Source organism: Phalacrocorax carbo, chromosome Z (assembly GCF_963921805.1).
Source record: "Phalacrocorax carbo chromosome Z, bPhaCar2.1, whole genome shotgun sequence".
Lineage (NCBI taxonomy): Eukaryota > Metazoa > Chordata > Aves > Suliformes > Phalacrocoracidae > Phalacrocorax > Phalacrocorax carbo.
The window spans coordinates 27,857,178-27,870,972 of record NC_087548.1 but is presented as its reverse complement, the minus strand read 5'-3'; the positions used below and the strand labels follow the sequence as shown (position 1 = coordinate 27,870,972).

Sequence of the window (13,795 nt, the reverse complement as noted above, 5' to 3'; positions counted from 1 at the left end):
ACTGGCTGAGTTGATGTGGCAGAATTTGCAACCAGACATTTGAATGCAGTCTGTGTGTGGTCATCATTTCTTTTGGAAAAGAGAGTTTAGGGAATGGGGGAAAGCTCTCTGGCAGAACAATTTTGAGCACCGATCCTGAAAGTCTTCACACATGCATCTGCTGAACTCACAGCCAGGTCAGCACAGCCTCTAAAGGCTTCAGGATGGGGGCCTTTGCTTCTTTGTCCCTTTTGTCCAAGCTGTAACTCTATTATGGCTATCAAACAGTTGAGATAGATCTGTGGCATTACAGGGCACTAATTTCAGACGATTCCTCATCCTTTTCCTTTTGTGGTGTCTAGATTTTTTCCTATGTTTATAGCACACATGAGGAAAAACTAAAATTCCTTTGTTCTCCCTTTCATCTTTATGCTGAAAGGCTAAATAAGCCATGTTTCCCCGACCAACTGCCCTGAGCTCAGCCTTAATGGCAGGCAGAGGTGGTTGCCTCTGTGTCAGGGCTTGCTTTAAAAAAAAAAAAAAAAAAGGATCTTAATTCCAGCATTGGAAATGAAGAGGAGTTTGCTATTAGCTCTCATATTAATAATTTAGAAAATACATGCCAAATCACTTGTGTTCTCTCCGTTCTCTCTGAACACAGCTGCAAACTGCATTAGGTGTTAGGGTGAATGGATATATTTCAGATGAGATATTTGTACTGAATTATTAGGGTAGTCTGTATTACAAAATTACTAATAAACATTGCTTCTGGCTCAATTTAGCCTGAACTCAGTGAACCTAGCCAGTGGTGAGAAATCAAAAACTCTGAAATACCCGATGAATGAATCTAACTAATCAAGAAACCCTGCAGGAAGTAGATGCCAGGATTAATGAGCCAGTGGTTTCACCATGCCATGCTGTTATTTCTTCACATAAATGCCCTCAGATGAGATTACCTTTGTCATGAAAAGGAGAAAAGGAAGGTTACATACTTTCAACTGACAGGTTAACTGCCATACCTCCATTACTGCAAGATACATTTTCATGTGTGGAGATTTTTATTCTGAAAAATGAAAATTTAAAGACCACAACACAAATTAAACCACATTTTCATTTCAAGGAGCAGGGATCATTGCTTCTAGTACAATAATATAATCCATGCTGCAATGTTATCTGATCCCTTGCCTTGCACAAACTTTCTTCCGATGTTAGTAATTGCTCAGTGAATACAATCTCCAGCAGCTGGTAAGAGCAGATTCTGCCTTCCAGGGGGATTTGAAGAGAGGAGGAGAGGGGAGAGAGAGTGTCAAAGCATTTCATCAAGAGAGCAAATGAAAGGTTCAGTGACATTATCATTATGGATATTCCTTAGACATTAGGGGTGATGTTGTGTTTAGAGGGAAGTAAACCTATGTGGATATGTGCCGGTGTGGAAATAAATCCATATATACAAACGTAAATCGGAGTCTATGTACACACTGGGTGGAATTGCTCAAAGCTAGAACACGCTTAAGGTAAGCAAATAAGTCCAGCTTGCAACAGCCCCAGTGCCTGGTATTAGCTACTTAGTCAGTAATAGGCTAGTTGTTATTCAGCATAAATATTCCCTCTCGATTTATATGGAATTCACTCATTTATTTTGATCACTTTATGTGAATGAAGCAAAGCTGTTCCTGTTGTTAGGTAGAACTACTTGATGCTGTTTAATTTTTACCTTTTAATATCAGCACAAGTGAGATTTTGTAATAAAATCATTCACACACACAACCTGCAACATGTATGAGTGAAACCTGCAGTCCCTTTCCTTTCATCCATGCTAAATACATAAGAGCATCAGCTTAGACGTTTTATGTTGTGAAGCTTCAGCTGGTGCTAAGGGTACGTTTCAAAAATCTCCAGGACTCAGAACACGAAGATCTATTGCCATGGAAACAAATGTTGTATCAAAGTTGGGTAGGATCAAAAAGCTTTGCTCATAACCAGGACAACAGTTGCATTAGAATATGGAGGAAGTGATGGATGTTTTAGGAGCAAGAATTCAGCTGAAGGACCTTTGGTGTCAAGAATTGGATCTTACAGGTTGCGTCTCAATCCCCTGCCCCCAGCCAGAAAGAGCATTTTTCTCCACCATTAAAAAGCACATATTTTTTAAAGATCTTCCATACCATACTTTACGACATTCCTACATCATAAAGCTGTCTTGCTTATACCAATATAAAGCAGCTGTAAAAATTACATGCTTGTAAACAACCTTCCGTACATTTGGAAGAAGCAGAGTGAGATTTGTACTCCTCCGCATTTAAGTGGAGACCTGCTTTTCCTGCTGGCACGCTGTGGCACGGGGAAGGGACCACTGTAGGACTGGGAGGACCAAGGGATATCTCAGCTGGGCCGCCACTCCTCCTGGCCCTCACAGGGGCACCCGTGGGATAAGGGGTCTGGGGGCACACTGACCAGCCCTGCTCCATACACACCCCGTGCACCCATGTCTTTGAGGGCTGACCTAAACTGATCATGAATTTCAAACTCGGAACCAGGCCTGAATGCAGAGGTGCCCAAGGCTGGGCTGGGGATTAGAGGGACAGCTGGAAGGAGGGACAAGGTGCAGCGTCTTCTTACCCCAAGCATTACTCATGGTATGGATTGTAGTATGGGACCTGTCTTGCCTGGCCTGGGCTACCTCAGGATGAGCATCCTGAGCTGTTTTGGCACCCAGGCCAGCAGGCTCCTGCAGAAGGGCGCAGAGCTGCTTCCTCAGGTGACCCCCGGCGGACTCACTCTGGCCCTGAATCTCCAATAATTTATTGTCCTTTTATTTCTCTTTTAAATTAAATATGCATACGTAATATGCACTTTGGAGCAGGCAAGGACCCTTTTGCGGATGCCTATGGAGCCAGGCACTCTCAGGTGTGTAATTAAGAGGTGTGTAATTGATGTACAAGGAGAAGAGATCTCAGTACATTGCATAAAAAAAAAAAAAGGGCTGAGGGCATGAAATAAACCCAAACCAGGCTGCACAATGCTTGCCCAAGTCCTGCACTTTTTATTTCATTCATGTCAAAGTTTGCAGGGGAGTAAGCCGAACATTTTCTTTTCGGTGGGATTCACCCGGCCGGCAGCTGCACACTCATTTCAGCGCCGACGAAGAGGTCTGCGACAAAGCCCGGCTCCTGCTCCCGCTGCAACCCCGGCCCTCCTCCCTCCCCCGGCCCCGCACCGGCTGCAGGGCAGGCAGGTGCCCCCGCTCCCCTCGTCCATCACCTCCTCCCGCCTTGCTTCTCGGCAGAACTTCTGCCCCGCAGTTTAAAGGCCAATCACACAGAAAGATTAACAAAAGTTTATTAGTCATGAAGTATTAAAATTGTGACAAATGAAAGGCTTCAATGCAAAGTTCAAGCAAGCAAACTATCCCCAAACTTGAGACAAAGGACTTGGTGAATCCCACACAAGGAAGTCCTGTCTGTTTTTTTTTTTTTTTGCCTGCGGTGAAAGACACCTCTCATATCTCACACGCCACATCAAAACCTATAATTCTTCATATCACATACCGAAAATGATTTTATTTATCCATTTACATTAACTTGATATAAACGTGTCCGGAAAAGTCAATTAATATGTTTTATATTAGTTCAAACATTCATTAAGAAACGCAAAATGCAATAAATAAGCACAGACAATAAGTTAAAACATATCACGAATAGACCAGTATGTAACAAGAATGCTTTATCTACACAAAACATCCTATTTCACATCGTTTGTTCATTCCTCCGGCGGCCCAGCCCCGCGGCGGGGTGACCGGCACATGCAGGCGGGCGGGCCGCCGGGCCGGGCCGGGCCGGGCCGGGCCGGGCGGGGCGGGGCGGCGGCGGCGGCGCCTCCGCCGGCGGCAGCGGAAGATGCAGGAGGGACAATAGCAGCAGGAACGTAAATAAATGCGTAAATAAAGGTGGGGCGGATCGGCAACTCAACTGTCACGAAATCAAAGATCCGAAGAAGGGAAGTGCTCTGGCTTTTTTTTTTTTTTTTTGCGTTTTTTATCCCCAGTGTGTTTTACATTTAAAAAAACGAAACTTTTTTTTTTTCCTCTCCTTTTTCCTCGTCTCTCTCGCGCTCTCTCCCTTATAAATGCTTTCTCAAAATTGATTTGATTATCTCTGGGGTCTCCGTACCGCTGCGCGAACCCGCCCGGTCGCCCTCCCCGACGGCGCCCTCCCAGCGGAGGGGGCCGGCGGCAGGTCGCTGCTCTTAAATAAACCATAATAATTAGGAGAAGAAAACCAAAATGCATTTCTTTGCAAAGCCGGTCGGGCAACCGGCGGGAGAGCCGGGTAGTGCCGAGGGAGGAGGGCAGGGCCGGGCTCGGGGAGTCCCCGGGTCGTCTCGCCGCCGGGGAGAGGCGGCCGCCGGGCGGGCCAGGATGCAGAGGATGGGATCCGCCGGGGGCGGAGGGGATGCGGGGGATGATGCGGGGGATGCGCGGGGGATGCGGTGGAGAGGGGGATGGGGGGGGTGGGAGGGGAAGAGGGGTGTTTCTCGGCCCACAAACCAGTCTGTTGGCGTCTGATTTCAGATCCTGAGTCGACCCTGGTAAGTCAGGTGGAGGAAGGCGGGGGGCAGGGGCGGGCCGGGGCGGGCGGGCGAGCAGGGGCGAGGGGCGAGGCGGCGGCGGCGGCGCGGGGCGCGGCGGCGGCCATTAGGTGAAGCTCATGGAGACTGTGTGCTCTAGTGCTTTGCGGCGGAGGGAGGCGATGCTGGTTCCCCGCCACACGTCGCTGCTGTCCGGGGAGCTGCAGAGCTGGGGCGAGCCCGTCACGTTGCTGGGGCCGGGCAGGGAGGCGGGCACCATGCCGGGGAAGGCGGGCTGGTAGAGGTGCGACTGCAGCCCGGCGCCGTTGGAGCCCGCCAGGCTGTTGGAGAGGCCCATGGAGTTGGGCGGCGGCCCGGCCGCCAGGCTGCACTGGGAGAGGGACTGGGCCATGGCCTGCTGCCGGCCCAGCGCCGGCGGCAGCGGCAGCTGCGACACGCCCGGCATGGCGGCGGCGGCCCAGCGGGTGTCGTTGGCGTGGAAGGAGCAGAGGCTGTCCCCCATGGCAGCGGCGGCGGCGGCGGCGGCCGAGGGGAACTGCGGCAGCCCCGGGGTGGGCAGCAGCGTGCCCGGGGCGCGGAAGACGTTGGTGGTCTTCTTGCGTTTCTTCCACTTGGCCCGGCGGTTCTGGAACCAGACCTGCGGGCGGCGGGCAGCGACACGCACCGTTAGCCACGACCCACCCGCCGTGGGGCCGGGGAGCGGCTCGGTGGCGGCGGGCACACCGCGCCCGCCCCGGCCGCCCGCCCCGTCTCCTGCGGGCCCCCCGCCCGCCGGTGCCCCCGAGCCGCTCCCCGCCCCCGGGCTGCTGCCCGTCCCGCGGCCGCTCCTCACGCCCGCAGCCCCACGCCTGTTCCTGTCACGGGTTGAGGAAACCGCCGGAATTTTTATATCTAAACGGATCCGTGTGTCCGCCCCGGGACGGAGCCGCCTGCGGGCTCCCTCCCTCGAGGGGAGGCTGCGGGAGATGAGCGTGGCCTCCCCTCGAAAAAAAAACAACCAAACCTAACCCAAGCCCAACATCAAAAAACCCCACTACCCACACAAAAAAAAAAAACAAACAAACAAACAGAAACAAAAGACAAATGACAGGCCCACGGCTCTTGCCCTTGCGTGGAAGCGCTCTCGGGCCGCCACCGGAGTCCCTCCCGCCAAACCGCCGAGGTGGTGCAGGTGAGCGGCCGCTGGCGGTGCGGGCAGGGGTGACTTGGAGGGTCCCGCCGCAGCGCTGCCGGCAGCACCGGGGCGGGGGTCCGGTGGGAAAAGCCGGGGCCAGCTGAGACGCGGGCGAGCGCGGAGCCCGCGGCTGGGTGCGACCTACCCCGGCCGGGAAAGAGGGGGGCCCCTTCACGGGAATAAGCAGCCGTGAGGGAGCTAAATGTTATGTGAATAATCGAAAAATCGCGTTCAATTATGTTTTAGGGTTAATAGTTAAATTGCGGCTACAAAATCTTTTTATGTTTCATGGTTTACTGGTGTTGTAAAGAATCTCCATCAGGTCTGATCGCCTCAGCTCATAGCTACGCTGCATATGCTTTTAAAATGTGAATGTTTCCAGTTGAAAACTAGTGCATGACAGATTAAAACGCAGGGAAAACCTGGGGGAGATTTTGAAAATGCTCACATGACAACTCCAAAAATATATTAACCGCGAGCGTCTGGCAACTTTGGACTCCTTCTAAAATGCAGCTAGCCCCTGAAAATTATTAATACAACAGTGAGAATCTAATGGAGGTTGGAATCTAAAAATCTACCTAGATGATATCTGCTGTTACAGTAATATAGACATACTGTAAATGTATTTTAAAATATATAGCCCATTTAATTCCCTGGCTATAAACGGGTTAGAGAGAGAGAGAGAGAGAGAGAGAGAGAAGGGGAGACAATATCACTTTTGTTTTTCTTTTTCTTCTTTTTTTTTTTCTCCTCCCTTCCCCAGGAGCCGGAGCTTTATGAAGATCTCATTGGAATCCAGCGGATGATTAATGTGAAGATTTGGTAGGAAATCTGGAGAGCTGTATTAAAGCTCAGATCTCAGGTTCATTTCGATCAGCCAGCCGTGAACTCTGGGCCGAATTCATTACACTTTAATAGTGCTGGGAGAGGAAGAAAATGCAATTTCTCATTCCATTAGAAAACTAGAAAATACTCTCAGCTTGTCCCCTATTAAGATGTGGCAGGTGACGGGACCATTGTGGGGGACACGGTCAATGGAATTACAGCACATTATTTTTGTTCCTATAAAATATTGAAAGGCAAGCCTGACTGTGCAGAAGTTATTTCACTGATTTGGTTTTTATGTAAATAAAATATTGAAAGTTAATTAATCCGTGCTAGAGACTAATGATTATGCTTATTATATTGCATTTGATCGCGTAATTTGCATGATTCTCGCATTGCTGCTTAATAAGCCATTCCAGGTTATAAATAATTCTGAAATTGGTTTCTAATAATGGCATGCTATAAAAAGAATGGTTTTATTACACCAGCCTGAAAAGCAGAGCAATATCAGACGTGGAATTGGAGTCCCGTTTAAGCACCAGCCGCTTTAATAATTATTTAAATGTATCATATACATTAAATATAGATCTAAAATGAGGAAAGAGGTGATTTATCCTGGCATCTAAAACCCTTAAAAACATATACAGCCGCTATAAATTAACTATTTGGAGCATTCCTTAATCACTGTGGAGCCCACATAGTGCAAGGAATTTGTAGGCAATCTGTTAACTGTAAAGAAAACTGTAAAGTACTCGTATAAGAACATAAACCAATTACTATTTAATTTAAATTTGGTCAAGGAGCAGTGATACATCGGATTGTGAAGTAAATACATTTTACATAAATTATTTTGCCTTACATTACATAATGTTAATCATTTTGAAGTGTTAATTAAGAAGGTTATGTTGGTCTGATTACTTTTTAAACTACAGAACATTATTGTAAAAAATATTTAAATTGCCACTCTATTAAACTGTTTTATCAGCAGTCTCGAGCTATTAGCATCGGTTTAAGATTATGCCAAGGCCATTAAAACACTTTGTCTTCCTTCCTACGAATTTCTTTGATGTGCTGTTAGAAAATAACTATTTCCATTTTATATTTTATATTTTACTTCATTTACCACACTCCTAATATTGAAATTGGTATCATTAACCTTTGGGAAACCCAATAAAGTTTAATAGACCTCGTTTTCTTTTTTTCATAGAGTCAGTTGTCCAATTATATTTTATTTGTGAATCTAATTCCTTTCTTAATTTAAACTAATTATGGACCTGCGCAGGCTGAGTCAAACTGTTTTACTTTTTTAAAAGCAGACGTGCATTTTCTGTCACGTCCGAGAACGGAGTCGGTTTTCGTTCGTAAAAACATTCGCTTAGGGATCCCTTTTGACCGGTCTTCCTCTGGCTGAGGAGCCTAGGCTTGCCGGGAGGGGTTTTGAGCACCGGCTGCGGCATGGCCGGTGCGCCGCGCTGAGCGGGGGCGCGCACCCCACAAGTGCTCCCTCCCTTTGTGCAGGCTTTCCCTCCGCCGGAGGCACTCGGCCAAAAGAGTCGCTACAATGTCCCTCTGCGGACAAAACACGCACACGAGCGGTCCAGCGGTTGGATCCATCTACCCTTTCTCCAAATTTCGTTTACATTTATTTGACCAAATGGCTTCTGCTGTGCCTGTGTACATATCTCTACACGTCTAGGTGCATACGTACGTATGTGTACTTTAGAGAGCAAAGTACACCGAGATGTTGAAGTTACTCGCTACCCGTGCCGTCCCCAAGCGTTACAAAAGCCAGTACGGGGAATCTCTGCATCCAAATACCACTGCCTTTTGAAGAAATGCCCTTTCACGAGCCTGTGTGCCTCCCCCCGCCCCCCAAACGGACCCTCCCGGCGGCGGGCTGCGGGGGACGCCCCATCCCTGCCACCGGTAGCACCCCAGGGAGCGGCCCTGGCACACCCTCTGCAGGCAGCACCCTGGGCACCGGCCCCGCGCCCCGCTGCCGCCGCCGGAGCCGCACCGAGGAAGGGGGGCAATTCCCCGGCGGTTTAGGATCGGCTTTCAACGCCGAGGCGCTGGGACGGCTGAGACTCGCCCCTCTCTGGCTGTGTCTCCCGAGGCTCTTTCCTACCCCGGTTTGGGCCGTGGAGCGGGGGGCAGCTCCGCCCGCGCGCCGCCGGGGAGCACCGCGCTGCAGGCGAGTAGGGGACAAGGGGACACCCCAGGGGATCAGCTTTGCGGTAAGGGGGGCGGGGGGCTTTCAGTTTCAAGGCTTCCTCACCAAACTGTTGCGTTCGGGGTTGAGTTTCCTCCCCCGCCGGCAGGACGAGGTTTGGGAGCACCCCACATCCCCCACGCCCCCCGTGGTGCCCGGCCTCGCCGCCGGCCGTGCCGTGCCGTGCCGTGCCGCCGCAACGCGGCCGGCGGGGGCGGCTCTGCGCGGGGGCGGCTGCTCATACCTGCACCCGGGACTCGGTGAGGCCGATGCGCAAGGCCAGCTCTTCTCGCATGAAGATGTCCGGGTAGTGTGTCTTGGCGAAGCTCCTCTCCAGCTCGTTGAGCTGCGCCGGCGTGAAGCGGGTGCGGTGCCGCTTCTGCTTCTGCTGCCCCTGCTGCTGCCCAGCCTGACTGGGGTTCTGGCCGCCCTGCTGGCCTTGCTGCTTGTCGGGGTCTTTGGCGCTGACGGCTAAGGAGCTGGGGTTGGATCCCACCGTGGTGATGTCCTCCCCCGGAAGCAGGGTGGTCCCTTCCACCGTGTCCGAGTTGGGAGCCATGTCTCCCGGGTGTCCCCCCGGATCCGAGCCCCCTACACCCAGCCGACACTTCACCGCCTCCCGGTGTCCCAGCAGCTCGGCCGCATCTTTCATCCCTGCGAAAGCGAAGGAGCCGCGGTCACTCCCCTGCAGCCGGGCGCGTATCCGTTTGAGCCGCTTTCCGAGCAGGGCACCCAGCCGGCGAAAGGCACTCAGCCCCCGCCGCCCCCCGCCGCCCCCCGCCAGCCCGGCTCGGCTTCGCGGCGCGCAGAGACCCCGGCCCGCCGCGGACCGGGAGGGGGACAGAAAACTTCATACCGAGCGGCTTCTCTTCCTGCTTAAATAACCAGCTCCCTGCCGGGCCTCCCCTTGCGAGACCGAGGGAGGGGGAAGGGGGGAGGACAAGTTTTGCCGGGTTCGGTACGGGTTTTGCAGCGGGGCTGGTGAAAGAAAGAGACGGAGGGAAAGAGGCACCACTTGAGCCGCCCGCTGCCGGGAGCAGCACCACCTCCGCGACAGATGTGCGGGGACCTCGGTCACCCTGGCCGGTCTTTCCCCTATCGTCCCTCCGCTCCTCTAAACGAACGCATGAATAACCATAAATAAGTAGCTACGGATATTTCTCTTTTTTGAAAGGAAAAGAAGGGGAGAGGGAAGCGAGCAGGCGAGCAGGAAAAGGCCACCCAGAACTCCTCCGTATACACCATCGAGCTCATCTGTCCTAAAATAATAATAATCATCATAATCATAGTAATAATGTGTAGGTATGTATATAAAAACAGGGGAGAGAGAAATTAAATGATCCACGACTCACTGTAGATCTACATAGTCCGTAGATCTCCCTCTCTCTCTCTTTTTTTTTTTTTTTTTTTTGGATGTTAAATCAAATTAAACTTTAATACAGTACAATTACTTTTAAAGGAATTAGCCCATTTAGATCGCATTAAGGTAAAATAAGGAACAAATTGTCAATTTCCTGCCCCGGCTTCCTCCCCGCTCCCCGCTCCCCGCTCGCCGCCGCCGGTGCAGCCGCGGCGGGGCGGGGGGGTGCTGGGGGAAACTCACCGAGACGGGCGTCCAGGAGGTCGGCGTGAGACAGCATCGCGCACCGCTCCAGGGCGAAGGCTGTTCCCCCCCAAATTTTAGCGGCCTTAAGTTATTTAAAATAGATATAAGATATAAGATAGATATATATATATAGATCGCCTAAATGAAAGAAAATTCGGTGTGTGGTTAAAAAGGGGGTCTCTTGCATTATAATGTCCTTTAGAGAGACGGGGAGGTGCTTAACACTTCAATGAACCCGTGAGTAGCTCGGCGCGGGGACCAATCAGGAGGGCAGCCTGCAAATGTCAGCGCCCGGAGCGCCCCGCTCCGCCCGCCCGCCGCCCGCCCGCCGCCGCCGCCGCCCCGGCCTCCCGCCGCCCCGGCCCCGCCGCCGCTCCCTCGCCCTGCTCCGCTCCCATCCGTCGCACTCCTTTTCCCCCCTCTCCCCGTCTCTTCCAAGCGCACGTTTGCCACCCTCCTCCCACTCCGGGTCACCTCCGATTTACTGTTTTTTCCTTCTTTTATTTATTTTTTTTTTTCTTTTAGTAACGCCGCCTCGGAGCGCAGGCTCCCCGCCGGCCCGGTGAGGGTGCCGGGGGCGGCTCGTACGTAGGCCTGGCGCCCAGCGGGGGGATGTAAGGGGGTGAGCGCGGGCGGCTGCGAGGCTCCGGTCGGGTCGGGTCCGGCCGGGCCGGGCCCCGCCGGCCGCCCCGGGGACCGGGGCCAGGGGCGGCGGCGGAGGCTGCGGCCCAGCTCCCTCCCACACACCCACCGCCGGCGGGCCCTGGGGCGGCTGGGCGGTGGGGACAGGGAAACTTGGGCAAGTTCCCGCAGCAGCTGCCCCGGCCTCGGGGCTCCCCGCTAGCCCGCCCCGGCCCGGGCCCCGCACTCCGCCTTGCCGCACCGCGCACCCCGCAGCTCAGGGAACAGGGAGCCCAGCACCGCGCCTCCCGACCGCCCGCGGAGCGCTGCCTCCCCGGACGGGACTGAAAAGCCCGTAAGCCCTGTTGGATTTGGATTTTTTTTTTCCGGGTGAGGTTTCCAAGTTCGGCTCGCCTACAAACTCAGTTTAAAGCAGTAAATAAAGTTAAATGCTTTTTATTTTCCTCTTGAATATGTTAAACTACTTGAACAATTTAAAGTGCTTTGCACAAGTGAAGCGAACCATTTCTAATGTTCTGATTTTTCAAAACCAGCCAACAACAAAGTTTAGATTAGTAATATATTTCTAACCAGAGTAATTTTCAAGATCATTAGGCATTTATGTAATTAGTGCCAAATCTATAAGCTTTTATTACGATTATTAGAGTAAAATCAGTATAAATTTGTACTAATTTACTACTGTTTAGACTTGGCTGTCAAGCCGAGAGGTTCTTATTGTAAATGATAACTGAGGAAATTAAGTGCAAAATTCTGTACCATTTCTGATCCGCTCCTAAACAATCCGTTTCAATTGTATTTGTAGCAGAACATAATGCCCTTTTAAAGTTATTTGACTTGTATTTTTATTTGCAAAACAAGAAAAATACCCTCTACCCGGGCACAATGAAAACTGATATTTACTACTTCCAGCTTGATTAACATTGATTTTTAATTCAAAAGTGATGCAATTAAGATTATTCATTTAGTGCAAATAAAGCTTCCGCCAAAAAGGGAGCCCAGTGAAGTCTGTGTTAAATAATACAGAGCCGGTGGCTTTTTTTTTTTCAGCCATCCAATTGACTTACACAAAACATTGTAAATACTGAATGCGAACAGATGCAAGAGTGGTTTTGTTTGCAGCTCAGATGTGCATGGGTTTCGGCGGCGACTGAACAAGGAGACAAAGGAACCGGCCGACCGATCTCTAGGGCAGTTTTGCTGGCCTTTTTTTTTTTTTTTTTTTTTTTTTTGTTATTTCCCTCCTCCCTGCTCAGGCTACGTTGATTCAGTTCAGCTCTCAAGACGTCGGGCTGTTGCAATGATCGTGGGTGCTCGGGAACGGCTGCTAAGAGCAGGGAGAAACACCCAGAGCCGGGCCACAAATTAGCTGGAGAGAGAGAAAGAGGTGGAGGTGGGGTGGGAGTTTCGGGGTTTGTTGTTTTGTTTTGGGTTTTTTTGTTCTTTTTTCTTTTTTTTTTTCTTTTTCCCGGTTAGATGGGGGACGGCAGAGATGGCTCATTCGTTTTGTTTTTTTTTCTTCTGAAAATTACTGTCTGTGCGCATCTCCAGGACAGGAGAGGAAGCGCCGAAGGCGAAAAATCCCGAGAGCCGCCCCCGTCCCGCTGCCCGGCAGCGGTACCCGCGGAGCGGAGCCCAGGGAGCCGCCGGCGGGGAGGCGGAGCGGGGCCGGGCCCGGGCCGGGGCCGGCGGAGCCGCGGGTCGCGCAGCCTTTCGCGGCGGCGGCGACCCCGTCCCTGCCCGGGCCGGAGTCGGGCGGGCGGGCGATGTTGGGCCGGGGCGTTCGGAGCTCGGTTTTAGCTGCAGCCCCTGCAGAGGCGTCCGTGCGCCGCAGGTGCCCGCAGCCGGCTTGGGCCGAGCCTGCGGCGGGCAGGGTGGCACGGCGAGCCTGTGCATCTATTCCGTGTTGTTGTGCATTTCAGGTCGATAAATAAATGTGTAACAGTTAATGTGCAGACACATCAGAGTAATAACAATGGGATGAAATCAAAGGATTATCAATCTCTGTTAGTAACTGCTGAATAACAATGTTGCGGTGTGATTGATAGCGCGCTTCATTTTATGACTTTTCTATTGCTCTTGATTTTTATAGCAGTATAAACAAACTAAATCATTTCTTCTACGACTTCAGAGCGCAAACGTCTTAAGGGAAGGGGGAAATCAGAGAAGGAGGTCCGCGGGAGAGAAAAAGAGCGAGCAGGGCTGACACTTAAGCGTATCAGAAAGAAAATGACAATGGGGCATATGTAAAATACTTTAATCACATTCTGCTTCCGCGCACTCCTGTTTTGTCAAGTGCCTGAATCCACCTGGGCAGCGTCGGAGATGTATTTACAGGGATTTTATTCCCCGTCATCTTTCCGTTTTCCCAGCGTAGCCAGAAAACTGCCAGTCAAGTCCATTCCCTGTAACAATTTACGGTATTCCCCACATGATCATAGAAACTGAAGTTCCTAACAAGGAAAGGCTTTAGCGCAATGGCCCAAAATCTTCAGAGTGACACGAGTGTCTTCAGAAATCACTTCAGAGCAAAGTAAAAGGATTTTCTATGACGGATCCAGTGATTTTTCCTCAATAAATAGGTTTTAGATTGTTACACACACGTAGAACTGGAACAAAGGGAACTACCAGAAAACATATTGGTTGGCCCTAATAAAATTTATTTAGACAGTTTACTTCTCATAAAAAATAGAGATTGAATTTCGTACAGGAGCGCCTGCCAAGGGGCCAGGCACTTGGAGAGCATCTCCCCCCGCACCTTCCTTTTTTCCCC

General features: G+C 51.2%; 1 protein-coding gene across 1 annotated transcript; it reads right to left on the bottom strand.

Annotated features, from left to right (window-relative positions):
- Positions 1–4,629: 4,629 nt before the first annotated feature.
- On the bottom strand, positions 4,630–10,417 carry OTP (orthopedia homeobox). Its single transcript, XM_064438981.1, has 3 exons — positions 10,381–10,417; positions 9,022–9,431; positions 4,630–5,203 (listed from the first exon to the last, which is right to left on the bottom strand). Exons 1-3 carry the CDS (start codon positions 10,415–10,417, stop codon positions 4,673–4,675), a joined length of 978 nt encoding a protein of 325 aa, XP_064295051.1. The 3' UTR covers positions 4,630–4,672.
- Positions 10,418–13,795: the final 3,378 nt, after the last annotated feature.